Source organism: Callithrix jacchus, chromosome 1 (genome assembly GCF_049354715.1).
Source record: "Callithrix jacchus isolate 240 chromosome 1, calJac240_pri, whole genome shotgun sequence".
Classification (NCBI taxonomy): Eukaryota; Metazoa; Chordata; class Mammalia; order Primates; family Cebidae; genus Callithrix; species Callithrix jacchus.
In genome coordinates this window covers 193,865,891-193,893,413 of record NC_133502.1, presented here as the reverse complement: position 1 = coordinate 193,893,413, position 27,523 = coordinate 193,865,891, and the positions used below count along the sequence as shown (strand labels likewise).

The 27,523-nt window shown below is 53.6% G+C and overlaps 1 protein-coding gene across 3 annotated transcripts in view; it reads left to right on the top strand.

Annotated features, from left to right (window-relative positions):
- Window positions 1-23,064, top strand: part of PPM1F (protein phosphatase, Mg2+/Mn2+ dependent 1F) — a 33,457-nt gene extending 10,393 nt beyond the window's left edge. The window contains exons 3-8 of one of the 3 annotated variants that reach the window (XM_054245507.2): window positions 2,426-2,562; window positions 8,159-8,361; window positions 8,939-9,127; window positions 11,420-11,563; window positions 17,167-17,260; window positions 19,090-23,064. In XM_054245507.2, the coding sequence (XP_054101482.1) occupies window positions 2,426-2,562; window positions 8,159-8,361; window positions 8,939-9,127; window positions 11,420-11,563; window positions 17,167-17,260; window positions 19,090-19,469 (1,147 nt within the window). In that variant the 3' untranslated portion in view covers window positions 19,470-23,064. Of the gene's footprint in view, window positions 1-2,425; window positions 2,617-8,158; window positions 8,362-8,938; window positions 9,128-11,419; window positions 11,564-17,166; window positions 17,261-19,089 lie in introns of all 3 variants that reach the window. The other 2 variants (XM_078335980.1, XM_054245511.2) reach the window with 2 other exon arrangements.
- Window positions 23,065-27,523: the final 4,459 nt, after the last annotated feature.

The following is a 27,523-nucleotide window of genomic DNA, read 5'->3' as shown; positions in this document are numbered from 1 at the left end:
GGGGAACGGCCATCCCTCCTCCCACTGCGCAAGAGGAAAAGCCAGCAGTTGGCAGGAAACCCCCAAATGGCAGAGGAACTCATTTCTCATATCTTAGCTGGTTGTTTTTCAAAGACAGTTCCAGAGGCTTCTGTGAGTCACCCTTTAATTTTAAAAACTCAGGAATCCATCCCGGTAGATTCCTCAGACCATCAGTAGCTCGGGCGCCCAGCCCCCATGGAACAAGACCTGTCTGTCAGCCCGTGCTATTGTAAGGTCCTCGCCTTCCAGTTAAAGCTGGGAATGTCAGCCCAGTGCTGAATCACCTCACCACCCCAGGCATGACCCCCTGGCCCCCACTCTCAGGGACAGGCACACAGGAGTGAATGTGTGTCACCCAGCTCCTGGGGCCCCCACTGGGTAGGGTAGGCAGATTCCAGGAGTCAAAATGCATGATAGAGGTCATAGGGCCACTGAGGGATCCATCCCTTCTGCCCAGAAGACTCATGGATGGCTCCGTTCAGACACTTCCCACTGCTCTCCTCAGCCACAGCTGGCTTCAGTGTCCCTACTCCTAAATTTCTTCCCCTGATCTGCCCCGTGTCTCTCTTCTGCACTGCCTGCCTGCTAAAAGATGCTAACTCAAGGTTAACATTTCCTCCCATCGGTTTGCTTTCAGCCTGCTATGACCTCCCTTTCCACCCATCTACACCTCCTCGACTCCTGAGCTCTGTTCTGTGATGTTGAAAGCAGTGACCCAGTCTCACTTCTTAGAACCGTTCCTTCGTGGCCCCCAGAAGGCCATCCTTGGGTCATCCCCACATTGTTAGCCATGCTCTGGCCCTGTGGGACCAGCCCCCCATCCTCATTCATTCCACAGCTCCATCTCCTGCCGTGTTCTTGCAGTCCCTCAAGCCTCTTGACCTCCGTGGAACCCAAGAGTCTCCATGGAAACAGAGCCCACTGCCCATCCCCTGCCTGGCCCTGCTCCATCCCCATTGGGGTAATTAACTCTACCACGAGCCTCCTAGTTGCTCAGAACAGAAAATTTGACACTGTCCTTGCCCCTCCCTCTATACTATTTGACTCTGTCCCCTCCTGTTCGCCACCACAGCCCTGCCCAGCCCAGGTCTTGGACTCTTTCCTCTGGACAGTCATCACTCTCCACCAGCCCACCCTCCACACCTCTCTGACCTTTTAGGGTCAGAGAGGCCTAAAAGCCCCATTTGATAATGTCATGTCCCTCTTTAGAACAGACCAAAGTTGGCCAGCGCAGTGGCTCATGCCATTATCCCAAGGCTTTGGGGGGCTGAGATGGGAGGATCACTTGAGGGCAGGAGTTCAAGACCAGCCTGGACAACACAGTGAAACCCCACGTGTACAAAAATTTTACAGATTAGCTAGACATGCCTGCATGCCTGCAGCCCTAACTCCTCTGGAGTCTGAGGTGAGAGGATCTCTTGAGCCCAGGGGTTTGAGGCTGCAATGAACAATGACTGCACAGCTGTATTTCAGTCTGGGAGACAGAGCAAGCCCCTGTCTCTAAAAATAAATAAATAAAACACAAACCAACGGCAGTGCTTCCGTTACCATAAAGCTTGACCTGTCCTCACAGCCCCTCACCCCAGTGGCCCCCATGGCCCCATCTGCCCAGGGACCTCGCGGACCACACACAGCCTCTGCCAAGTGTGCCCACGGGTCCCACACCCCAGGATCAGTTGCCTGGAGCTGCTGTACAGATAACCACAGACCCAGCAGCTTAAACAACAGAAGCGTGCCTCATGCTGGAGGCTGTCGTTTGAGATCAGGATGTTGACACAACTGGCTCGTTCTGGTGCTATGTGAGCAACCCTTGGGGTTCCCTGGCTTGTAGTCTCATCCCCTGGGTCTCTGCTTCATGTTCCCATGACGTTTTCCCTGTGTGTGTGTCTGTCCAAATTCCCCCTATTTATAGAGATATCAGTCATTGGGGTAGGGACCCAGCCTGCTCCAGCATGAGCTCATCTTAACTAATTCCATCTGTAATGACCTTGTTTCCAAATTAGCTACATTCTGAGGTACTGGGGGTTAGGGCCTCAGGGTATGAATTCTGGGCAGACACAATTCAACTCAGAACACTCCTCATCCCCCAGGGTCCCCAGTGCCATGGGTGATTCCTCTGCCCTCCTGTGGCCGGGAACCATCATCTGCATGGATGTCAGGCAGTTTGCTTACCTGTCAACAGCCCCCTCCCTGCCAACTCCAGCCCCAAGTTTGGTCCAGTGCCTCAGCAGATGGTTGCACATCTGCCTCTGCTGTTGTATGACCTTACTGTCCCAGCTCCCTGAGGACAGGGGCCACCCTGCTCGCTGTGACTCCTCAGCATATGGGCTGATGGTTGGGGAAGGGGTGCTAGGTGTGGTCTCCTGCTGGGAGCTGCCCCTCACTTTCCCCTCCTCATCCCTAGGAAGGCCCCACCACCACTTGCTGCAGCTCTGGCCCACACAGCAGTTTCCCAGCTACTACAGACGGACCTTTCCGAATTCAGGAAGTTGCCCAGGGAAGAAGAGGAAGAGGAGGAGGAGGAGAAGGCCCCTGTGAGCTGTGAGTTCTCTTTCTTCTGAGGTAGCCCCAGGACTGCTTAGAAGGCAACAAAGGGTGAGGAGGACATTGTGGGAAGCCCCATTGTTTGGGGTCCCTAAGGGTGCTGGGGCCCTCGCTCACAACGGCAGCAGAATCAAGGAGCAGAGGTGGCTTGGGGCACCAGCAAGGTAGAGGGTGGCAGTCACACCCCTCTTCAGGTCATGCAGTTCGCAGTCAGCCCATGAGGCAGGGGTGAGTGGCAAAGACACCCTCCTGTGTCCCGGTCTCTCTGAAGTTCCGGAACAGCCCAGGAAATGAATGATACTTGTCTCGTTTCACAGAGGTTCCCACAGGCAATCTCACAGTCATGCAACCAGGTTCAGGTGCACTCTGTGTTGTACCTCAGCTAACATGTGCCCAGGCAGGTGAAGTCAGGGTCAGCCAGGTGGCACGCTGGCAGGTCTCAGGGGCAGCAGTGTGATTCCCTCAACACAGGCCCCCTGCCTCAGCAGCTGAAGTCAGTATTCTATCGGGTGGAGACACTCTATGGTATCTGTGAGACCCATGGTTAGGCACTGGTGGACGCTTGTCTGTCAGCCTGCTCCTGGGACAGCCATTAGCACAATGTGACCCAGAAATGGAGAGGACACAGAGCCATTTGACAGAGGATCTAATTAAAAAGCAGAGATTTTATGTGACTTTCTTTCATTGTCCTAGTAATTGCATTTTATTATATTTCACCAAAGTGTTGGTTGATGTTGTTACAGAAATACTGGGAGTGAGAGTTGCAGGCTGCCGCTGGGGTGCCACAAGGGGGTAGCAACGCCCCACCCAGCTGAAAACTTGTCCCTCCACAGGCCAGCAGGCAGCAGAGTGGCAGTGGATTTCCCTTCCTTGCCATTTCCTGTCTGCCATTTCCTTTCCCTTCTTCCTTTGCCATTTCCTTTCCCTTTCCTGTTGTTCTAAATTCGGCATTACTAGTGCATGCATGCATGGAAGGAAAAGCAAGGAACAAGGTGGGGGAAGAGAGAGGAGGCGAATACCCTAAGCCGCCAGCGTCAGTCAGTGCCGGTGCTCTCCTCGCTTTGGTCCCCTGCCTTCTGCCCTGGCTCCCTGCCCGCGTTGCCTGGAAGCGCAGCCTCGCCTTCCCCTGGGAGACAGCTGTCCACAGTGACAGGCGGCCATTGTTCTCGGCAGAGCCAGCAGACTTCCGGCCGGGGGCAGCTGCTGCTCCTCAGCTCTGCGGCCCCACCAAGGAGGCGCCGCCGCTGCCGTCTGGCCCCACCCGGCGCCGCTGGAGGGTCTCTGTGAGTCCAAGGGGGAGACAGCGCCACCTGCCGGTGTAAAGGAGTGCTGCCGCGCCAGCACCAGCCCAGTCCCACGCCCGGGGCTCCTACAGGCCTGGGAGCTTCCGTCTGTCAGAGCGCCTCGCACGCAGACCTGCCTAGCGGCCTTGATCATGCCCTCCCTGTCACGGGAGTAGAATGTAGTAAAGTCTTTGGACTTTGAGCCATTCTTACAAAATTGCATCGGGGCAGGGATTGTATTATAAGAATCGCCACTGAAGGGAAGCAATTGGCTAAAACCTCTGTGTGGCTGCAAGCCAACCCTCCTGTTTGCCGCCTCCTGTCACATATTTGGGTCCCTGAGCAGTGCATACCATACACCAATAATATGAGTGTAGTTTTCATCTCTGCAACTAGACTGTAAACCCCTTGTAACTGCCCCTGCCCCAAGGTCGGCAAGACAAATATTTCTCAGGCACCTGGCCCTTGCACACACCTTGGCTTGTCCCTGGAGCATCTTCTTGTCTTGTGTAGGAGCCTGCCCTGCAGAGACCGGAATCAGGGTAGAGCTGCACAGTGCAGTGACTCAGGGCTGAGGGCCTTTAAGGCATGTCCCAGGCAGAACCCTGGGATGACTATGATCAGAGCAGAATCCAGAAGCGATTCCTGAGGTCATGGGGCTGCAGCCCTTGGCATGGGGAGTCTGTGGGCCGGGCAGCACTGCCTCAGCCATGGCCTTTGCCTGAGCAGAGTCTAGGCTAAGCGAGCCGATAGAAATATCAGCAGCACCAGGGGTGAGACCATGAGCCGCAGCAGCAGCCGAGTCTCCCCCCAAGCTCAGGCCTGATAGGCACCAGGAGCCCACAGTTTCCAAAGGGAGTGAGGAAGAGCTCATGGCATTTAGGGGCAGTTTTCTGGGCACAGCTGCTCTCAGAGGAAGAGGAGGCAGCGCTGCGAGTACTGGCTGGACAAGGGGGGATTTCCGGGTTTGCAGGGGATCCACTGGCCAAACTTGTATGGAGCCACCTTCCTTGAGCTGGGCCTGCCCAAATGAGTTATCAGGCCCCTCCTGCACCCACAGCCTTGCCAGTCCCCAGTTATTGCCAAATGCTTGAATGGGCCCCTGTCTTGCCCGTGGCAGCAGCAGCTGGCTCTGGGTGACCCCACCCCTGCCTTGATGTGTAGATTCCCAGGGACCTTTCTGTGACCTTCTGTGTGTACAAGCCCTTGTGTTCATGTTTCCTCTTCAGTGACCCCTCTGGCCTCAGCCCTTCTCGTTTTCTTCCATAGCCTCCTCCTTTGGGCAGGAGCTCTTTCCTTCTCTCAGTTCCCCATGTCCTTTGGGTATGCCCTGTGACACTTAGCTTCTGCCTTGTTTTCAGTTGCTTGGCCTTGAACTCCTGCCCTCAGGTGACTGGCCCTGACTCACCGTGCTTGGCACATGCACCTGAGCTGGCAGGAGTTCCAGGAGGGTTTGTGCATTGAAGTGATGTGAGTCTCTGAAGGCAGAGCCTCCATGGTCTCCTTTGGGCCTGTTACTGGTTGATCTCTTCTTGAGAAGCCAGGCTTAGGTAGGATTTGGTGTTTTTCCTTTTCAAATGAGTATTGTAGCTTGTATTATTTGTTGCTACGTAACATTGCCACAAATGTAGTGGCTTAAAACAATAGACGTTTATTCTCCCAGTTTCTGTGGGTCTGAAATGTGGGAGCAGCTTAGCTGGTTCTCAACGGGTTGTGATCACATGGATGCCAGCTAGGCTGGAGGGTGTGCTTCCAAGGTGGTTCTGATATACGGCCATTGGCAGGAGGCCTTGGTCCTCCCGTCCCTTGTGGACTCTCCACGGCCCTGCTTGAGCATCCTCACAGCTCAGATCGAGTGGTAAGAGGGAAGGAGGAAGAAGGCTCTACACATAGGCAGGAGGCACAGATCCTCCGAGTTTATAGCATCTGAAGTACACATCGTCACTGCCACTTTCTTCATCAGAAGCAGTCAAGTCCCACACCCAGCAGCAGGAAGTGAGCTCCACCTCGCAAAAGGGGAAGTCAGAGAATTTGTGGACATGCTTTGAAGCCACAGCCACACAAGACTAACACTTGTAATGGAAAATTGGGAAGTATTAAGAAAGTGTACTTCTAGAAAAACCTGCCCATGGAACTGCCACCTGCAGTCCCGCTCTGACACCTTGGTTGTGTGCTGTTCCTGCCTTTTTTTTCTGGCTTCGGTGGTTTTTCATGGACTTGTGGTTAAACTGCATATGTAATTTTCCTCCTTTTTTCACTTAATGTCATGACATAAGCAATTTACATGCTTGTAAACTCTGTAAAAATTCATTTTTAATTTTCTATTTTAAGAGACAAGGTCTTCCTCTGTCTCTCAGACTGGAGTGCAGTGGTATATAGCTCACTGTAACCTTGACCTCCTGCCCCAGCCTCCTGAATAGCTGGGACTACATATCATACCACCACACCCAGCTAATCTTTCTCTTTTTTTGTTGTTTTTGTTTTTGTTTTGTTTTTGAGACAGAGTCTCGCTCTGTTGCTGAGGCTGGAGTGCAGTGGTGCAGTCTGGACTCACTGCAACCTCTGGCTCCCAGGTTCAAGTGATTCTCCTACCTCAGCCTCCCAAGTAGCTGGGACTATAGGCGCATGTCAACACACCCGGCTAATTTTTATATTTTCAGTAGAGATGGGGGTTTCACTTTGTTGGCCAGGCTGGTCTCAAACTCCGGACCTCAAGTGATCTGCCTGCCTTGGCCTTGAAAAGTGCTGGGACTACAGGCAGGAGCCACCCTGCCCAGACTGTTTGTTTTTAAGAGACAAGGTCCCTTTATGTTATCCAGGCTGTCTTGAACTCCTGACCCCAAGCAATCCTCCCATCTCAGCCTCTCAAAGTGCTGGGATTACAGGCATAAGCCACTATGCCTGGAATCGTTTGTTTTTTCTTTGGTTTTTTTTTTTTTTGAGATACAGTCTTGCTTTGTCGCCAGGCGCCAGGCTAGAGTGCAGTGGCGCGATCTTGGTTCACTGCAACCTCCGCCTCCTGGGTTCAAGCAATTCTCCTGACTCTACCTCCCCAGTAGCTGCCACCATGCCCAGCTAATTTTTGTATTTTTTAGTAGAGAGGGGGTTTCACCATGTTTACCAGGATGGTTTCAGTCTCTTGACCTCATGATCCACCCACCTCGGCCTCCCAAAGTGCCTGGGATCGTTTTTCTTTTCTTTTTTTGAGATGGAATTTAGCTCTTGTTGCCCAGGCTGGAGTGCAGTGGCATAATCTCAGCTCACCACAACCTCCTCTGCCTCCCGGGTTCAAATGATTCTCCTGCCTCAGCTTCCCAAGTAGCTGGATTACAGGCATGCACCACCACATCTGGCTAATTTTGTATTTTTAGTAGAGACAGGGTTTCTCCATGTTGGTCAGGCTGGTCTGGAACTCCCAACCTCAGGTGATAGGCCCGCCTCAGCCTCCCAAAGTGCTGGGATTACAAGTGTGAGCCTCCACACCCAGCCTTAGTTTTTCTTTCTTTTTTTTTTTTTTTTTTTTTTTGTGACGGAGTTTCGCTCTTGTTACCCAGGCTGGAGTGCAATGGCGCGATCTCGGCTCACCGCAACCTCCGCCTTCTGGGTTCAGGCAATTCTCCTGCCTCAGCTTCCTGAGTAGCTGGGATTACAGGCACGTGCCACCATGCCCAGCTAATTTTTGTATTTTTAGCAGAGACGGGGTTTCACCATGTTGACCAGGATGGTCTCAATCTCTTGACCTCGTGATCCACCCGCCTCGGCCTCCCAAAGTGTTGGGATTACAGGCGTGAGCCACCGCGCCCAGCCTAGTTTTTCTTAATTGTTCAAGCTCTTATGTGAACAGCCTTCATTGTTCTGGGATAAGTCTGCAGCAGTGCCATGGTGGGGTCATATGGGAGTAGCATGTTTCGTTGTGAAAATCATATTTAATAGCAGCTTAATTCTTCATCAAGAGACTAGATCATAAGTTAAATATCATTCCTTTGTCACTGGATATATAGCATTTCTAATTAATGGGCAATTATAAGTGATTCTGTACTTTGTCTTTAAATTGTCTTTGTGTTTCTGACAATTTCTTTAGGGTGGGTTCCCATGGCAGGATGGAAGACTTCAAGGGCCAAGTTGCCAAACTAGACATTTCTAATTCTGGTCACAGGCTGCCATGTGTGCTTTATTGAGTTGATGTGCTCAGAATGCCCCGGGAGGTGATGGGGGCTGTGCAGGCCCTTGTGGGAGCTGTCAAGAAGCCAGCAAGGCTTCAGCTGGCTTGGTTGGAACTTCCCTGACAATCCTTCCATTGTGCCCATCAGTGCTGGATGCCCAAGGCCTGGCATGGAGTTTCTTTAACCGGCTTTGGGAAGTCGCCAGCCAGTGGCAGAATCAGGTGCCACCGGCTGCCCAGGCCTCACAGAGGCAGTGGCTGGTCTCCATTCACGCCATCCGGAACACTCGCCGCAAGATGGAAGACCGGCACGTGTCCCTCCCTTCCTTCAACCAGCTCTTCGGCTTGTCTGTGAGTGCTCCTATGCGGGCCCTGGGGACAGCTTCGGAGGGCTGGGGCGAGGGTGGGGGGTCCCCTGGGTACCAAGAAGAGCTGCCCACCAAGGCTGAGGCAAGAGAGACACCCATCAGCCTCTGTCTCCAGGTGGAAGTGTGGGCAGCTCTGAACCCTCTTCCCTGGGGACTCTGGGAGACCCAGTTCATCATCCCAGCATCTTTGCGTCAGGGCAGTCGCCAGGTCTTGAATTTGCCCAGCAAGAGACTAAGAAGGGCAACAATGTGAATCTATTATAAGGGAGGCCTGGGCACCACATTCCCCTGACTCCAGCACGAGGAGCCACCTTGGGCAGCCCCTCATTTTATGCTTGTAGCAACTCAGAACAGATGGTGGAACTGAGGCTCCTGCGAGCTGTCATTTTGCAAACCTCCCAGCTCATACACACATAAGCTGGGCTGACTATTGGATGGCAAAAGCCATATTGATTCTCTCAGACTCTACCCCATCAGTGCCTGCCACTATTCCCCAGTGGGAGCAGCCTGGGTCCCAGGAAAGGTCAGTGGGTCTGTGACTCCCACTGCATCCCCACCAGGACCCTGTGGACCGCGCCTACTTTGCTGTGTTTGATGGTCACGGAGGTGTGGATGCTGCGAGGTACGCTGCTGTCCACGTGCACACCAACGCTGCCCACCATCCAGAGTTGCCCACAGACCCTGCGGGAGCCCTCAAAGAAGCCTTCCGGCACACCGACCAGATGTTTCTCAGGAAAGCCAAGCGAGAGGTGAGGACTAGCAGCTGGGCCTCAGGTACAGTTTGGAGACCAGTGAGAGTCCCTGCCTCTGCAGCGGGAAAAACGCCAAAGGGCTGGTGGTGCCGGAAGGTCCTCAGTGAACATTGCCAGTACTCCTTCCATTTCTTCTAGTGTGGGGTAAAGGGGATTTGGTTCTCACTTGAATGGAAGCCACACAAAGCCTGCCCCGACCCAGCATGCTGGGCCGCTCGGCTCCACAGATCTGCCTCCCACAGAGGGTCTGCAGGCCTTGAGGAAGGCAGCCTGTGGTCAAGCGTTCCTGGGATTTTGTTTTAATGAAATTCGGCAAGGTGACAGACACAGACCTGTACCTTAACAAAGAGTCTGCTACTCAAAGTTCCTGAGAGGAGGGGCGACCCCACACAGGGCCATGCATGGGAAGCACTGAGTTAGTCGGCACACATAGGAAAGAGGCAAGCTGGGCCTGGAGCCTTCTCTGCAGCCTCCCCAGGTGTTTGCTGTCTCGAGAATCAGCCCCTCCAGAACCAGCAAGGCCCCAAGATATCAAAGCATTAAAAGGCAGAAAATAAAAAACCTGATTAATCTACTGCCCACCTCCCCTTCCTCCTCTAGGCAGGTTCTCAGCAGGCTGCTGATGTCCTCTGGGAACATTCCTTCCTAAGGAGTTACAGCCACAGGTAGGGATGAGACATTTGTTTCTGAAAGAAGAAAGAACACAGATGCATCAGGCCCCTCTTCTGTGAACCTACCCACTCTGAACCTCACTAGCATAATTTCACTAGGTCCTCCTTGCAGCCCTGCGAGGTGAATACTAATATTGTACCCATTTTAGACATTGGGAGACTGAGGCTCAGGTTGCTTAAAAGACATGCCCCAGTGAGAATACACCAGGGGAAAGGTACACTTTTATCACAAGCTTGAACATAGACCTTCATGGAAATTAGCGGAGCCAAGCTTTGCATCTCAGTAGAAAACCATGCGGTCTCTGCAGCTGCAGGGAGCCCAGTGAAAAGCAGGCAGGTCTCCACTCCTGGCCCCTCACCTCAACCCCCAGGAAGTGACAAAGACCTCTGAGCTCAGGGCTGCCTCTCAGAGTAGAAAAGGGATTCTCTGAAGCAGGCGTAACAGCTTTATTGAGGCTGGGCATAGTGGCTCACACCTGTAATCCTAGCACTTCGGGAGGCTGAGGCAGGTGGATCACTTGAGTTCAGGAGTTCAAGACCAGCCTGGCCAAAATGGGTACCTATAGTCCCACCTACTCAGGAAGCTGAGGCAGGAGAAGGGCTTGAACCTGGGAGGCAGAGGTTGCAGTGAGCCAAGATCATCGTGCCACTGCATTCCAGCCTGAGCAACAGAGTAAGACTCCATCTCAGAAACAAAACAAAGCAAAAATTAGTCAGGTATGGTGGTGGGCACCTATAATCCCAGCTACTTGGGAGGCTGAGTCATGAGAATCACTTGAGCCCAGGAGGTGGAGGTTGCAGTGAGCTAAGACTGTTCCATTGCACTCCAGCCTGGGTGACAGAGCAAGATTTCATCTCTAAATAAATTAATTTATTTATTGCTCTGTCATCCAGCCTGGGTGCAGTAGCGCATAACTATAATCCTAGCACTTTGGGAGGCCAAAGCAGATGGACTGCCTGAGCTCAGGAGTTTGAGACCATCGTGGGTGACCTGGCAAAACACCATCTCTACTAAAAATACAAAAAATTAGCCCATGGGGTGGTGTACGCCTGTAATGTCAGCTACTCGGGAGGCTGAGGCAGGAGAATCACTTAAACCCAGGAGGCGGAGGTTGCAGTGAGCCAAGATCTCACTGCTACACTCCAGCCTGGGCGACAGAGCATGATTCTCTAAAAAAATAAATAAGTAAATAAATATCTTTATTGAGATACATGTGACACATAGTAAGTGTCACATATTTGAAGTCCACAATTTGGCAAATTTTGGCTTATACGAATATACACCTGTGGATCCCTCACCATAGTAACAGGCATGTTCAGGACCACTGGAAGCTTCATCGTCTGCTCTTCCCTGCCCACTCCCCAGACAACCACTCATCTCCTTTCTGACACTGCAGACAGTTTGCAGTTTCCAAAGGTGCATATGAACGGGAAGCTTCAGGATACACTCTCCTGTCCCTCAGTGTGAACTTCAGTATGAGATTCACCCGAGCCATTGCATGGCTCAGTGGTTCAGTCCCATTTCTGGCTAAGGTTGTTCAGCCTGCACTGCATGTGCCTGCAGTGTGGGCCCTGTCCCCACCTCTTCTCAACCCTCGCGGGCCCTCTCCCCCTGCAGCGGCTGCAGAGCGGCACCACGGGTGTGTGTGCACTCATTGCAGGACCGACCCTGCATGTCGCCTGGCTCGGGGACTCCCAGGTCATTTTGGTGCAGCAGGGACAGGTGGTGAAGCTGATGGAGCCACACAGACCAGAACGGCAGGTAAGAGGATCCCTGTGCCCAGGCCCAGGATGTTCCCAGCCCCACAGGGGAGCCCCAGCCTGGGAACCTCAGGAAGTACTAATCCTGGTACCTTTCAAGAGGGGAGGGCTCCCCACCTGACTTTAGTGGCCGGGGAGTCCCACGTGAGCACTTTTTGAGAGTTCTGTGTGTCACAGCTATACGCAGCCCAGAGCTCCAGGGGGGAGCAGAGCCCTCTACACTAACAGGCAGCCCAGTGCAGACCAGAACCCATCATAAACACGGGTAGGGAGGCCACAGGCTGTGTGTGGGCAAGGAGGGCTTCAGGGAGGTGACACTGCCCTGGGGCTGGAGGGAACCTGGCTCAGGGCTATACTGCGTAGAGGCTGCCTGGGACCCTGGCACTCAGGTCACTCAACTGGACATGAGGATGACAGTGCTACTCAGACCCCATGTCACAAAACTGTCTCATCCGTGTGTCTCCTGAGGTCAGATCACGAGCATTTAGATATCACGGAATGAATGTTTATCCCTCAAACCCCATTTTTCCCACATGCTGCTCTCCACCAGCTATGTTAGATTATCCATGCACCTGGCACCCGTCGTTTCTTGGGGCTGCGGACATGGCGTTCATCATGCACTCCCTCATGGGTGGGCATGGAGATCTTTTCAGTCTTTCGGTGCTAAAAACAATGCATCTGTACCTATTTTGCGCAGCATTAATTGTTCAGAGTCAAGGTATCTGCATCTGTAGGACACATCCCCAGAAGTAGGATAGCTGGGTTGGAACTGTTGCACGTACAGTCTGGGTAGATTTGCCAAGCTGCCCACCTCAGGCCATGCCAGCCTGGACTGGCACTTCTTGCCCAAGAAGGTCCATTTCCCCACAGTCTACCAGCCTGCAGGATTCTTCCTGTCAGGTAAGAAGGCTGTCTCAGGGCAATAGTTAAGTTTGCTTTTCTGTTACAGAGTGAGTTTAAGCATCTTTTCAAAAGTTGAAGATCATTTACACAGCCTTTCCTGCAAACACTGTTCCTTTCCTTTGCCCATTTTTCTCACCAATGTATAGGTTCCTTGAATATGTTAAGGAGATTGATTCCTTGTCTGTGATGATTTACAGATATTTTCCCACATGTCTTTTCTGTTTTTTGTTTATGGGCTTTTGCCACATGAAAGCTTTGTGTTTTTCTGTAGTTGAGTTGAGCAGTCTTTCCTTTTGTGGCTTCTGGGTTTGGAAAGCACAGCAGAGACCACCGGGCCTTGATGACTGTAACAGTCAGGGGTGGCCGTGTTCCTTGGCCTTTCACTGTGGCTCACTGTCTTGGCTGGGCGTCCGGCACGTTCTCTCTCCATTGTACAGAGGAGAAAACTGAGGCTCAGTCACTTTCCCAGAGTACACCGCCAAAGTCACAGATAGTCTCTGCCACTCCCCTGCCTCCACCACCATGGGGCATTTGGTACCTTCTTCCTCCCCAGGATATGCAGTCAAGTAAAATATGGCCAAGTCAGGATTCATGCTGGGCCCACTCCCACCTGCTGCCTGCACCCCTTTTGGCTCAGCGTTCAGTACCCCCTTGAAGCCCAGCAGGGACTTTTTTCAAACACTGCCTGAGCCCTGCAATGTGGCACTGTGGCAAAGAGCATTGACAGATGGCCTTGCCTGGTCCTGGCTCCACCACTTCCAAGTCTATCACACAGGAGTCCCTGAAGTTCGGGCTAAGGATTGAGTGGCCCAGTGCATGGGGAGTGCAGATATCAGAGCCCGCACAGGATAAGCACACACAGGTGTCTGTGTTCTTGGCTGTAGCCTGCATGGGCCAAGGAGTTCAGATCCAGTGCCCCCCACCTCCCCTTCTCTGCTGCCACACTCTCCAGGCTTGGCTCCTCCTGCTGTGATCCTGATCCCACCACCCTAGAGAATTAATCACAGATCTAGGCCAAGGTTCTCCCACAAAAACAAGCATCATGTCAGTTATGAGGGCAGGAAACTTGCCTCAACCTGGCAAGCTTCAGTGGGGGGTCCAGCTGCAGCACAGAGCAGCTTCGAGGAGTATGTGGGGAGTGTGTGGTGCTCTGCCTTGTTCTGCAGCTGTCTAAGCAGCCTCCTGTCTCTGGGCTCAGTTCAGCCTGTAAACACTGAGTGCCCACTCTGCACAGGATACTTTGTTGAGGCAGTGAAATAAAACAGGACCCACTTCCTGCCTCCAAGTCTAATGGGGAAGCAGGAGGAGGGCAAGGAGCTAGGCAGGATGTAGCAGAGAAATGAATGGATTGGAGTTGCATCTCAGGCAGGTGCGACTCCTGCAGGCCAGGGCAGAGACCGTAGGAAAGGACAGGTTATGCCAGAATCAGGGCCGCGTATGAAGGCGTGCTCCAAGCGATCCTCCCACCTCTTAAGGCTCAGAAGGCAGGAGGATGGCTTGAGCCCTAGAGGTCGAGGCTGCAGTGAGCTGTGTTCATGATACTACACCCCAGCCTTGGCAACAGAGCAAGACCCTGTCTCCGGGAAAAAAAAAAAAAAAAAAAGCCAGAATCAGTGGGTAGGAGATTCAAGGGGAAGGGGAGAAGACCACCCACCTGCTGTTCCTACAGCTAGAGGAGCTGGGCTGCCCCAGGCTGGGCAGAATTTTGTAAGAACTCGTTAAAATCTTCCAAAGTGATCAGGCCACTGGAGGACGAGTTGAGGGCTGGATCACAAAAGTGAGTCCAGGAGGGCAGTGAGAGTGGTCACAGGTCATGCTGGCATGCCTGGTGGGCAGCCTGGGAAAGAAAGGGAGGAGTCCTGGCTCTGCGAGCAGAGACATCACAGAGAGCCTTGGGCGTCCAGGAGGTTGGTGGTGCTGTAGATGAGCTGCTGTGGCTCAGCTGGGTGGAGCACTGTGCTCCTAGGAGGCAGGAAATGGCTATTCACAAGAACCCATGGGCCATCAGCTCTGGCTTTGACCTGTGAAGCTGTTTCAGGCAGGTGGGAAGAATGAGGTGTGAGGAGCAGAGGGAAGAGCTGGCTGCTGAGGGATCGGGTACTGGGGAGTCAGGAGGTGAGCTTCGAGCTTCAACGGGGTTCTAGCTGCTGCCCAGAGCAGCTTTGAGGAGTATGCAGGGGCACCTTAGCCTGAGGACGTGTTGGTCCAGACAAGGCTGAGCCTGACCAGAACGTGACAGGTGGGAGCCATTGGAGGGTAGGAGGACCCAGGTGCAGGGCCAGGATTACAGGGAGTCTGTGCAGCCAGGATTAGTGCAGCCCATCCAGCAGCACCGGAGTTGGGGCATAGTGGGAAAGGGTTTGCAGGCTTCAGGGGAGCAGCGTAGTCCCATGCCCTCCTGCCCTTTGGTTCTGCCCTGTCCCCACAGCCATCCCTGGTGGTGGGGAGGAGCTTCAGGAAAAAAAGATTCTAAGCTTAGAAAGCCTGCATGGTCCCCTGTGGGGGAGAGCCCACCTCCAGAGGGCATGGGGAGCAGCTTGCAGTTCCTCCTCCATCGCCCTCCAACGTGCCTGCCTCTAGGACATTGAGGGGCTGGAGTGGGCTGGACTGTGTGGGATACAAAAACAGAGAAAGGCTCCCTATTCTCCCTGGAGCCTCCCACGTTCACAGCCCCTCCCCAGGGAACGCCTCTGAGGCACAGGAGAGAAGGCGCTGCTTCCTCTGCAGCTCCTCGCCTTCTGCAGGCATCTTCACGCATGTGTGTGGGCACATGTATGTGTGAATATGCATCTGTACTGTGTGTTCATCCACCTGCCTCTCCCCATGCCTTTTCTCCTTCCCTCCTCTTGGCTCTCTCCTATATTCCCTCCTTCCTGATCCTCCTTGCCTTTCTCTTGCCCTGCTCAGACCCCGGGGTGGTGGATCTCAGACCCAGAGAGAGCCTTCGAGATCCCTGTTCCTGCCTCCTCCTTGGCTTGATTCCTCAGCTCAGCTGGGGCAGGAGCACCCAGCCCACCAGGCACCTGTCCATTCGCCACACAGGCCCATGGCTGCGGCGTCCAGTAAGACCAAGACTCCTGCACACCTGCGTCATTCCCACCGTGATGCCCTCCGCAAGGGCAGAGGGTCCTGGTCCTTGGTGGGGTGTCTGGAGAGGGCTCTGTCCCCCAGGCCTCCTGCAGTGCGTGTGCATCTCTGGGGAGGGGATTGGCTGATACCCCAGTCTGGCTGATACCCCAGTCTTATCTAGGGGACACCATCACCTGGGGCATCAGTTCTCATGCCCAGCTGGTACCATGCCGGGGACCAGAAGAGCTGGTGCTGTGTGGGGTCAGGAGGTTTACCTGATAGGGAAATAGGTAAAGGACTCCCTCTTTCCCCAATAGACTTGGGAGGTGCCTCAATCCCAGGGTTCCTCTGTCACTCCATCAGGGATGCTGCTGTGCAGCCTTCAGGCAGCAGACTGCCACTGGGGCAGCCTCTCCTTCCAGCAGAGGCTGATAGGAACAAAGAGGTTTTTGAGTTGTTGTTTTTTTTTAAGAGACAGGGTCTTGCTATGTTGCCCAGGCTGGAGTGCAGTGGCTATTCACGGGCACTATCCCACTATTGATCAGAAACCTGGACTGGTTCACCCCTCCTTAGGCAACCTGGTGGTCCCCTGCTCCCGGGAGGCCACCATATTGATGCTGAACTTAGTGCAAACACTTCATTGGCATAGCGCACTGCAGCCCAGAACTCTGGGTTCGAGCGATCCTCCCACCTCAGCCTCCTGAGTAGCTGAGACTACAGGCATGGGCCACCATGCGTGGCAGAACAAAGAGGTTTCTAGAGGACTTGTGGCTGGACCAAGCCTCTGTCCTGTCCTTAGAGGAACCCTAGGCCTGGGGTGCTGTGGTCCCCTGGTGAGTGGAGACTGTGCCTAGGCTGAGCTTGGGTCAAGGAGGACAAGAGCTAGGCCAGGCACAGTGGCTCACATCTGTAATCCTAGCACTTTGAGAGGCCAAGGGGGGCGGATCATGAGGTCAGAAGTTCAAGACCAGTCTGACCAACATGGTGAAACCCCGTCTCTACTGAAAATGCAAAAACATTTGCCGGTGCAGTGGCATGCACCTGTAGTCCCAGCTACTTGGGAGGCTGAGATAAGAGAATTGCTTGAACCCGGGAGGTGGAGGTTGCAGTGAGCTGAGATTGTGCCACTGCACTCCAGCCTGGGCAACAGAGCAAGACTATCTCAAAAAAAAAAAAAAAAAGGAAAGAAAATAACTGGGCAGGCACAGGCTGCAGTCAGGGCCTGGCTCAGGTTTCCTTGACCCTGCTGTGTCACATGCCACCACTCATGTCACATGCTCCATCTTGGCCAGCAACTTTCAGGGAAGGGACAGTGTCCCCGAGCTAGAGACAGGGAAGCAGAGTGCCTTCCTAACCCCAGAAAGTTGCCTAGGGTGCAGGCAGCGCTCGGTGACCTCAGATGATTTGTTCACTTTACCATTCCTGTAACTAACGGAAATGCGAGTTGTTTATCATTTCTCACTGTTTTTAATCATCCTAGTTTGGGTGCATCTCTGAGCCTCCTGACTTTGTTCAAATGCTGCAGCTTTGAATGCTGTCTTAGAAGCAGCTCAGCTTCTGTTCAGGCGGCAGCAGGGGGCCCCACGCCCCATCCCCTGGCCCAGGCCCCCGACTCTGGCTGTGTCCTTGCAGGATGAGAAGGCGCGAATTGAAGCACTGGGTGGCTTTGTGTCTCACATGGACTGCTGGAGAGTCAACGGGACCCTGGCCGTCTCCAGAGCCATTGGTGAGAGCCAAGGAGGCCAACCCAAGTGGGGGAAGGTCGCTCAGAAGCCCAGGCCTCCGGAGTGTGCCCGAGGCTCACCAGGGTTTAGGGCGGCAGTGCAATGGGCCAAGGGGGATTTGTCATGCGCTGCGGTGATATCTTCGTATTGTGAAGGGAATAGGGCAGATTCAGAGACTGCAGCACAAGTGATTGCAATGTAAGTTATACTGTATGCTATTACCTCATCTAAAACAGCTCTCTCCAAATCTAGTGGAAACCTGTGGCTCTCTACCCTATGTGCTGGAAGTAGCACTTTCAGTATTCTGAAAATGAGGTTTATCCTCCTCCCCGCTTCATGCCAATGATCCTTTTTTCTCTTTCGGGGAAAAAAAAAGTAGTGGGTTCTCCAGACACGGTGGCTCACACCTGTAATCCCAGCACTTTGAGAGGCCAAGATGGGTGGGTCACCTGAGGTCGGGAGTTCAAGACCAGCCTGGCCAACATTAAACCCCATCTCTACTAAAAGATATATTAAAAAATTAGCCTGGCATGGTGGCGGATGCCTATAATCTCAGCTACTCAGGAGGCTAAGGCAGGATAATCACTTGAACCCAGGAGGCAGAGGTTGCAGTGAGCCAAGATTTCGCCACTGAACTCCACCCTGGGCAACAAGAGTGAAAATTCATCTCAAAAAATAACATTTTTTTTTTAAAGTAAGGACAAGGGGTAAGGATAAAAAATAATAAAAAATTTTAAAAGTAAGGACAGACGCTGTGGCTCACGCCCCCTCTAATCCCAGCACTTTGGGAGGCTGAGGTGGGCAGATCACAAGGTCAAGAGATCGAGACCATCTTAGCTAACTTGGTAAAATGCCATCTCTACTAAAAATTTAAAAATTAGCTGGGCGTAGTGGTGCACACCTATAATCCCAGCTACTCAGGAGGCTGCGGCAGGAGAATCGATTCAACCTAGGAGGCAGAGGTTGCAGTGAGCCAAGATCGCATCACTGCACTCCAGCCTGCTGATAGGGCAAGATTCCATCTCAAAAAAAAATAAATAAAATAGTGGGTATAGCTGGGTGTGGTGGCTCATGCCTGTATCCCAGAACTTTGGGAGGCCAAGCTGGGCAGATCACCTGAGGTCAGGAGTTTGAGACCATCCTGGCCAACATGGTGAAGCCCCATCCCTACTAAAAATACAAAATTAGCCGGGTGTGGTGGCACACACCTGTAATCCCAGTTACTCGGGTGGCTGAGGGAAGAGAATCGCTTGAACCCGGGAGGCAGAGGTTACAGTGAGCCGAAATCATGGTACTGCAGTCCAGCCTAGGCAACAGAGCCAGCCTCTGTCTTAAATTTTTTAAAAAAAGTTGTACAGCTTGCATCTCATTGTCTCAGCATGCTGTCCCTGCCAGGTCTCAGGCTGGGGGTCCCATGACCTCACCTGCTTTTTCCTGACTTAGAAAACCTCTCCCTGCCCAGCTGACTGCGAGGGATTTGGCATCTATCTCTCTGACCCCTCTGAAACGTTCTGTCCTTCCTGGCAGATGTAGCACCTTCTTGACAACTCCTCCGCAGGCTGTGTCTTCCCTTGTGTCTATGGACACTCCAGAAAGCAAGGCCAGGATGGGGTGGCTAGGACAGACAAAGGGAGAGCTCATAGGTCAAGGCGAGGGGCTTCCATTCTCATGCAAGTGGGAAGCACTAGGCAGTTTGCAGAAGGGAGCAACAGACCCTGTGAGAGCAGGCTGGTCTCTGTCTCTGCAAGATGTGAGGTGAGGGCCTGGGCAAGTGGGAAGGAAGCCGCAGACACTGGAGTCCTCTGACCCGGGTTCTTCTCTGCCTGTCTAGGGGATGTCTTCCAGAAGCCCTACGTGTCTGGGGAGGCCGATGCAGCTTCCCGGGTGCTGACAGGCTCTGAGGACTACCTGCTGCTTGCCTGCGATGGCTTCTTCGACGTCATCCCCCACCAGGAAGTTGTTGGCCTCGTCCAGAGCCACCTGGCCAGGCAGCAGGGCAGTGGGCTCCATGTCTCTGAGGAGCTGGTGGCTGCAGCCCGGGAGCGGGGCTCCCACGACAATATCACGGTCATGGTGGTCTTCCTCAGGGACCCCCAGGAGCTGCTGGAGGGTGGGAACCAGGGAGCAGGGGACTCCCAGGCAGATGGGAGGAGCCAGGACTTGCCCTCCAGCCTCCCAGAACCTGAGACCCAGGCTCTACCAAGAAGCTAGGTGGTCCAGACCCCCACCCTCCCCTTCCTCCTGCCCTTGTCCTTCTCCCACTCAGAGGCCTCAGGACCCAACAGGCAGCAGGCAGTGGACAGGGCGCCTGCCCCACAGTGCTTTCCCCAGCACTCCAGAGCCACTCAGGGTGCCCCCTGCAGCCCATCCTGGTGGCTGTGGAACTGCACTGGGTGGCAGGCAGATGATAGAAGGCAGCCTAGGAGACCTCACCAAAGAGAAGATGGACTGGCTTTTGTTCCCAGCTCCCATGGGGCCAAGGTGGGACCAGAGGTCATAGGTGCCCAGCGGCAGCCAAACCAAAGACACAGTGTGCATGGAGCAGCACAGTCATGCATGTGGGACCCTGGGGTGGACCCAGGAGCCAAACTCTTGAAGCAACCCCTGGGTCAGGCCCAGCAGCGGGGTGGCCAGCCCAGGTTTCCCATGGTTCCTCTCTACGGCTGGGGCTGGATGGGTTCATATCTACAGCTATGCCCAATGGGTCCTGGTTGGCCATGCTGGTGTCCCAAAGAGGAGAGAGCACAGCAGGGCCAGGGATCTGTTCTGTAGCAGCCACCCCTGTCCCCACCCCAGGGCAGCCGTGATGTGCTGCTCTCTTGCCTGAACTCAGAACTGGCGATGCACATGTGTCTTTTGTTGGTGTGTTTGTTTTTTTCCAGGGAAGTCTAATTCAGAAGCAGTATTCCAGGTTTTCTCTTTGTTTTATCAGTGCCAAGATGATCTGTTGTGACATATAATTTAAGCAGAGCTTCGCATTTATTTTATTCCTTAGAAGACTTAAGTATTTACTTTTTTAAAGGTATTTTTCAAGAAACCTTTTTTTGCAGTATTATTGAGTTTATTTTCTAAATCAGGATTGAAACAGGAACTTTTCCAGGTGGTGTTAATAAGCCATTCAAGTGCCTTACACAGCTTTGAAGAAACTAGGAATGCAGTGGGCTCGGAGAGGCCCATTGAGGTTTTTAGAAAAGCAGGATTTGTTTTGTTAGGGAGGGATGATTTTGGTGAGATCATTCTGGAAGAGTTTTCCGCCTCTTGGTGATGCTGAGCACTCCCAAGGTTCCCCCCACCAGATGACTGGCAGGACCTACGGCTGCCATGTGACAGTGCCTGGGCCCAACAGCAGGGCTCTGGGCATCCCGGGTGACCTTGGCCCGCCTGCCTGCATTCCCACCCTCTCTGGCCTGGCTGGTCCTTGCTGCTGTGTGATTGGAACATTCCCAAATGTCTTGTGAATTTGTAATCAAATTGGCCTCATTGGAAAAGATGCTTAATTAAGAGGCTCAAGCAAGCACAGAGGCAGCCTGTTGGGCTCTGGCTTAGTCTGGAGGCAGCGGGGATGCTGCTAGGAGTCCACAGCACAGGCCATAGCCCTTTGCCTTGCTGCGGTGACTGGCATCACACCTGCTTTGCTCTGCCCTGTGCCCTGAGCAGGTGTGAGGGCTCCACATATCCTAGCGCACCCTGAGAGGGGGCCCACAAACGACAGCTCTGGGTGCCTCAGAGAGCTCACTGAGGGTGTCTGGCGAGGCTGGGGGAGGGCATCAGACAGAGGGAAGAGGTCAGGGGACTGGGGAAGGACTCGGAGGCTTCCTGCAGGGCCTAGCCGAGCTGCAGGAGGGGCTGAGCTAAAGGTAGGCAGGGCTGTTCCAAGCAGGGCAGGGGGAAGAGAGGAGAGAGGGAAGAAGCTGGGCTGTGTGGTCTCCATAGAGGCATTCAGAGTTCACCTGCAGGCAGTGGGGACCCCAGGGAGGTCTGCACAGCTGCACCCCAAGTGTCTCAGCCTCGTCTCAGCTGGCCGAGGAGGCATGCTAGAGCTGCCTTCCTGAGGGGAGCCCTCTGTCCCACAGGGAGCAGGGAGCCAGCCTTGCTGGGGCCCCACCTGCACACCCAGCCTTACCCCTCATTCTCACAGCACAGATTAGATTGAACCCTGCAGTCAATGTGTTACTTAAGGTCTCTTGATTAAAAAAAAAAAAATCTTCAACATAGTCATTGTCATTCAGACATTCAGAGAATGGTTGGCCACCAAAAATGACTGGGTATTGCTTGCTTAACTTGAAGGCCTGCTGCCTCCTTCTGAGGGTCAGCAACCAGAACCCCTGGTGCCCTCTCAGCCCGGCCAGACACAGGGACACAGGTCCACAGGTCCACCCTCACCACCAGCCCACCCCACCATGGGCATAACTTTGACAAAGGGAAAGAATGATTGGTATCTACTTTTCTCTTTTCTTTGCTAATAATTCTGTTCCTGGCTGCCAAGAGTGGAGTTTCACCCTGTGGAGGTTTGGCTCATAGCACCTGGTGGTCTGATTCATACCCTGGCTTGAGGATCCACCAGAAGATCTCGCAGCCTCAGTGTACGGGAAGCCATCGCTTCCCAACCCTGAGCCAGGACCCCAGAGGATGGCCGTGCCCCACGCCTGGCAGAGGTCTGGTGCCAGCACTGGAAGCTGCTCCATCCTTGTCTTGGGACCAAGGGAGCCCTCATCCACCTCTGCACAGTGGCTCGGCGCAGAGGAACACTCTTCCATCTTGACCGGTACTGCACCGAGAGCCACCAGGTGTCAGCCTGCAGCCTCCTGGGCGACCTCTGCCAGCCACAGTCCCACGAGGGCCCCTAGCCAGGGACGCTGGTCTGTAAATTGTAATCCTCTCTCCAGCCTCAGCTCTCCACTTGTACCTTGTATGAGCTGGACAGGGAGTGCACCTCTGAGTGTCCCTTTTGTAAGGCCCGGGGTTGTACTGATTCTGCAGAGGCTGCAACCTCCTGGAATGCTGTGGGTGCAGGTGAGCCAGCATGTCCTGGGGAGATGCTGCCAGTGCTCAGGGGCCCCTCCCACTGCCACTGGGGTGGGGTGGTTAAGTGTTATTAGTGTCTATTCTTAAAATTAAGTGGGCTGGAGAAGAATGGAGCTCCAGATGCCAGCACCGTATATGGAACACAAAAGCCGGGAAGCAGGGCCTGCCTTACAGGTGTGACTGACTCTGAGCCCAGGCCTGCAGGGGCGGAGGGCGGTCCCTCAGAATCGCAGAGGCAGCTCCAGCCTCAGAACCCAGGATAGGAAATGTGTGTTTCCAGGGGAGAGGGCCAGGGTGCTGGTGGCAGGGCCAGCATGCAAGCCCTCTCCCCTCCCCTGCCTTGGTGAGCCCAGTGTGAACACCAGGCCTCCTCAGCCGTGTTCCTGGGGCTGGGAGGACAGCTGTAGCCCTTCCTAGGCCTAGCCCCGCCCCAAGCTAAATGGAAGTGAGGTGGGCTGTGTTAAAGAAAGTGGTGTTTTTGGTTCGATTCTGCGTCTGTAGCTCAAAGAGGGCAGGCAGCCCCTGGAGTCCTGAGTGTTCTGCGAAGGCTCCATAACTCTGCCATTCATGTGCCATGAAGGCCTTGCCAAGCATTTATCTGCATGCGTCTTAGTGGGCTTCTGCGTGGGAGTTGTGTTCCTGTGCAAGGGGAGTCTTGCTCCAGGACAGGATGACTTGTCCTCCCCGTTCTTAGGGACAAGTCCCAAGATGCCAAAAAGGCAGTCTCCCAAGGGCCCACCGTGCAGAAGTGTCAATAAACCACGAGTTCTGAATTCTGTCACCCGACTCCTGCCTTCTTCCTGACCTCTGAGTGTCTTGTCCCCTTGAATGTCCCAGATGTGTTTGGAAGCTGCTTTGATATTGGGGATCATCTGCAAATCTTGCGACACTAGCAAATTCCAGAGAGAGCCCTGGCAGCCTGCACCCCTCTGGTCTAGCCAGCAGCCTGATTTTCCTCCCTGAGGGGCTCTGAGCCTACCCCCACCAGCAGCAAGAAGGTGACAGGAAAGGGATTAAGCCCCTGGGACCTCACATTACATTGGGGAGCCACAGGAGCACTGGGGACCCCTCATTTTATCTAGGATCCTGATGTGCCCCAGGTGGTCCCATCCTGAGGATGGAAACCCTCTGGCATCATGCTCTCATGGGCCACTATTTATACCCTCCTGACACCTCCCAAAGCCAGGTGTGGTGGCGCACACCTGTAATCCCAGCACTTTGGGAGGCTGAGGTGGGAGGATCTCTTGAGCTCAGGAGTTTGAGACCAGCCTGGGCAACATAGGGAGACCCCTATCTCTCTAAATAATCAAAAACTTGGCCCAGTGTGATGGCACAAGCCTATAGTCCCAGCTACTTAGGAGGCCAAGGCAGGAGGATCACAAGTTTGAGGAGCTTGAGGCTGCAGTGAGCCAGGATTGCACCACTGCGCCCCAGCCCAGGTGACAGAGTGAGACCCTGTCTCAAAAAAAGAACAAAGCACTGAGCCTTTCTTCTGCCCCTACTCCCGTCAGCCCAATCCATCTTCGAAGCCTGCCTGGCACTTGTCCTGCATGGGAGCTTGGCTGCCGCCCAGAAGCGAGTCCACTGCAGGTTCACTGCTGGTGCTTCCCAAGGGGCAGGATTACAGGGTGTGCTTTTTCCCACTTTAGGTTTTCTTCTAAATCCTAATTTTTTAGTACAGTGAATATGATTTAAAAATGCTTTTATGTAATCTGTCATGAGAATTTTAAAGAAAAAAAAAGATTAAAATGCCTCAACAGAAGACCTGGAGAGATCCACCAGCAGCAGGGCCTGGCAGTGCTAAGCCCTGGGGTCCCGGTAGAGAACTGGGAATGGCCATGGTGGCTGCACTAGGCGGAGAGTGGGGGCGAGGCTGAGGGGGTAGAGAGTGAGGCCAAGAGGGTGGGGAGAGTGAAGCTGATGGGGTGGGGAAGTGAAGCCAAGGGGGTGGTGGGCAAGCTTCACCGTTCATAGTGAAAGGGACTGACCCCTGATGGCTGCCTGGACAGATACCAAGACCCTGCTTCAGGACCACCACATCTGATGGGCTTTTGGGAGCTCCCTAAAAGGCCCACTTACCTGCCTCCCTTTGCTCTAGACCTGTGGCTCCCAATCATGAGCTCCAGTCCAGACCTCTATAGCCTCACCCACCCAAGGGTGGCCGGTGGCAGAACGCAGGACCTTGGCCCCAGCCCTGCTGCTGGTTGCTTAGCAGCCTGGAGGGCTGGTTTCCCCTGAACCCGCAGGACAGCACACACAGCCCCAGTCCCATGCAGCTGCAGCTCCTGGCATACATGAAATTGCTCTTGGGGACAACTTCAGAGCCTTCTCAGTGCCCTCAGGGGGTCAGTATTGAAGCAGTCATGGGATTCTGTCGTCCAGTCCCTCCCACAGTTGGCCAAGTGTTTGCCACACTGCTGGGACAAGGGATGACAAAGCAGCCCATGAGCCAGCCACCAAGTCACCACCTAAGACAGCAGGGATTCAGCTTAACACATGGGTCAAGTGCCCCTGGGCTGCAAGGCTGCTAAGGGGCCCAAGCCTTGGAAAGTCACACTTCTCAGAGTCCCCAACTCTTCACTGGCTTTTGGTCTTTGGTTCCTTTCTCGGTCAGGAGAAAGCAAGGCAGCAGCGGCCGGGAGACTCACCCTTGTGCTCCTGGCTGAGCTCAGGCTTCAAGGGCACACAGACGACATTAGAAATGCCTCCCCGCAGACACTGCCCAGCCATGGCCCAAAGTGCTGCCTTGAACTCCCCAGAATGTGGGGGAGGCCCTCATGCTGTGCTTGTGGGCGCATGGGGGTGACTGGCCCAGGGCTGCCTGAACCCAACCCCTTCCCCATTCTGCTTTGCCCGCAGGCCTCCTCTTCTGTCTGCAGCCTTGCCTGCACATTTTCTCCTAGTCCTTCCCAAGCCACCTGGGAGAGCTCTCAGTCCCCTCCCCCAGCTCCCAGCAGTACCTGCTGTCCAGGGCTGCAGCCTCCAACTCTCCAGGACCAGCGCCAGAAAGGCAGCTTTATCTGTGTCCACTGTGTCGCGGAGAGAGCATTCTTAGGGAAGCAAGGGAAGTAACCCCAGATACAAGAGCTGGGACCAGGCCCTGGGCCCCCCACTGTACCTACTCAACTATCCATGTCCTCCTCACCTCATCCCTGCTCCTCTGAGGCTCCCAGCAGAATCTCCTTCCTAAGTATCTGCTGTCTTGATTGTTCTCTAGTGAACTGGCTCACGTATCTGAAATTCGTCTTCACAGCCAGATGGTGGCTCAATGCTTTCCCTCTGCCCTCACTTTCACAGAGCTTGGAGCCCAGAGAGCACCCTCTCTGGGTGGAGGTGGAGGAGGCCCAAGGGAGTGAGGGTGCATAGGTAGGCAGAGGGGCTGGAGCTGCCTGGCACCTACAAGGGTTCACCCATGGGAATAGGCCATCATGTGGCAGGTGGAGGTGGAAGGGGTATGAACCAAGCCCTCAGCCAGGAGGGAGACAAACTTGGAGCTAAGTCCAGTACAGAGAGCTGAGGCCAAGGAGTCTGCCTGGGGAAAGGTTGGGAAGCCCAGGGGTTGGGACTGGGCTTCATACCCACAAAGTCAGGGCTTCAGCTGGTGGAAGGGATCCCAAAACCAAGGTCCCCCAAGCAAGAGCTGATGTGGGGCAGAGCCAGGGAAACAGAGGCAAGAATTCCGGCCGGGAGGGCTGATGCCTAGCCTCTCCCAGAGTTCCCTCAGAAGGTCCTAGGATCCCAGCTGCCTTCTCCTCATGCAGATCCCTCCTATTCTCAACTGGCTGGTCTGGGGCGGAGCTGGACTCTGAATCATTTGAGGACAGAACTCAGCTGGGGTGCTCCATGCACAAAGCTGTCTTGGATCTGCTTCCTTGGACTTGGACATCGGAGTTCTGGCCTTCCACAGTCGAGAAGTGGGCACAACCCCTCGAGAGCCAACCCTGGGAGATGGAAGTTGCAGTGAGCCAAGATCGTGTCACTACACTCCAGCCTGGGTGACAGAGTGAGACCCTGTCTTAAAAAAACAAACAAAAAACACATTTTTGCTGGGCGCAGTGGCTCTCTCCTGTAATCCCAGCTCTCTGGGAGGCTGGGGCGGGTGGATCACAAGGTCAAGAGATCGAGACCATCCTGGTCAACATGGTGAAACCCCGTCTCTACTGAAAATACAAAAATTAGCTGGGCATGGTGGCGCGTGCCTGTAATCCCAGCTACTTGGGAGGCTGAGGCAGGAGAATTGCTTGAACCCAGGAGGCAGAGGTTGCGGTGAGCCAAGATCGTGCCACTGTACTCCAGCCTGGGTAACAAGAGTGAAACTCCGTCTCAGGGGAAAAAAAAAAAAAAAAAACCTCCTGGGCTCAGATGATCCTCCTACCTCAGCTTCCCAAGCAGCTAGGACCATAGGTGTGTACCACCATGGCTGGCTAATTTTTTCTTTCATTTTTTTTCTTTAGAGATGAGATCTTACTATGTTGCCCAGGCTAGCCTCGTTAGGTTCTTTATTATTATTAAAGATTTGAAACAGAGTCTCACTCTGTAGCTCAGGCTAGAGTGTCGTGGTGTGATCTCAGCTCACTGCAACCTCTGCCTCCCGGGTTCAATCGATTCTTCTGCCTCAATCACCAGAGTAACTGGGATTACAGCCATGTGCCACCACGCCTGGCTAATTTTTGTATTTTTAGTAGAGATGGGGTTTCACCATGTTGGCCAGGCTGGTCTTGAACTCCTGACCTCAAGGGATCTGCCCGCCTCAGCCTCCCAAAATGCTGGGATTACAGGCATGAGCCACTGTGCCCAGCCGTAGTCAGGTTTTGGATGGCCTCTGTCCACACTCACTTTTATGAAAGCTACATGCACGCCAGCACAATGTGGCATTCCTTCAAAGTATTATCTAAACAATTACCATTACATGAATATTTCTAGGTAAAATGTTAAATGGATGTAGAAACTTTAAAGGATATAAAGAATGATTAAAATGTATTCTGTATTTCTTAAATTATAAAAGTAACAACATGACAAGATTCGGAAAAGAGAGAAAAAGAAAAACAAGACTTGTTTTCAAGCATGGATCAAAATAATTGTGTTTTAAAATGCAGTTTAAGGCCAGGCACGATGGCTCACCCTTGTAATCCCAGCACTTTGGAAGGCCGAGGTGGGCAGATCATTTGAGGTCAGGAGTTCGAGACCAGCCCGGCCAACATAGTGTGAAACCTTTCTCTACTAAAAATATAAAAATTAAG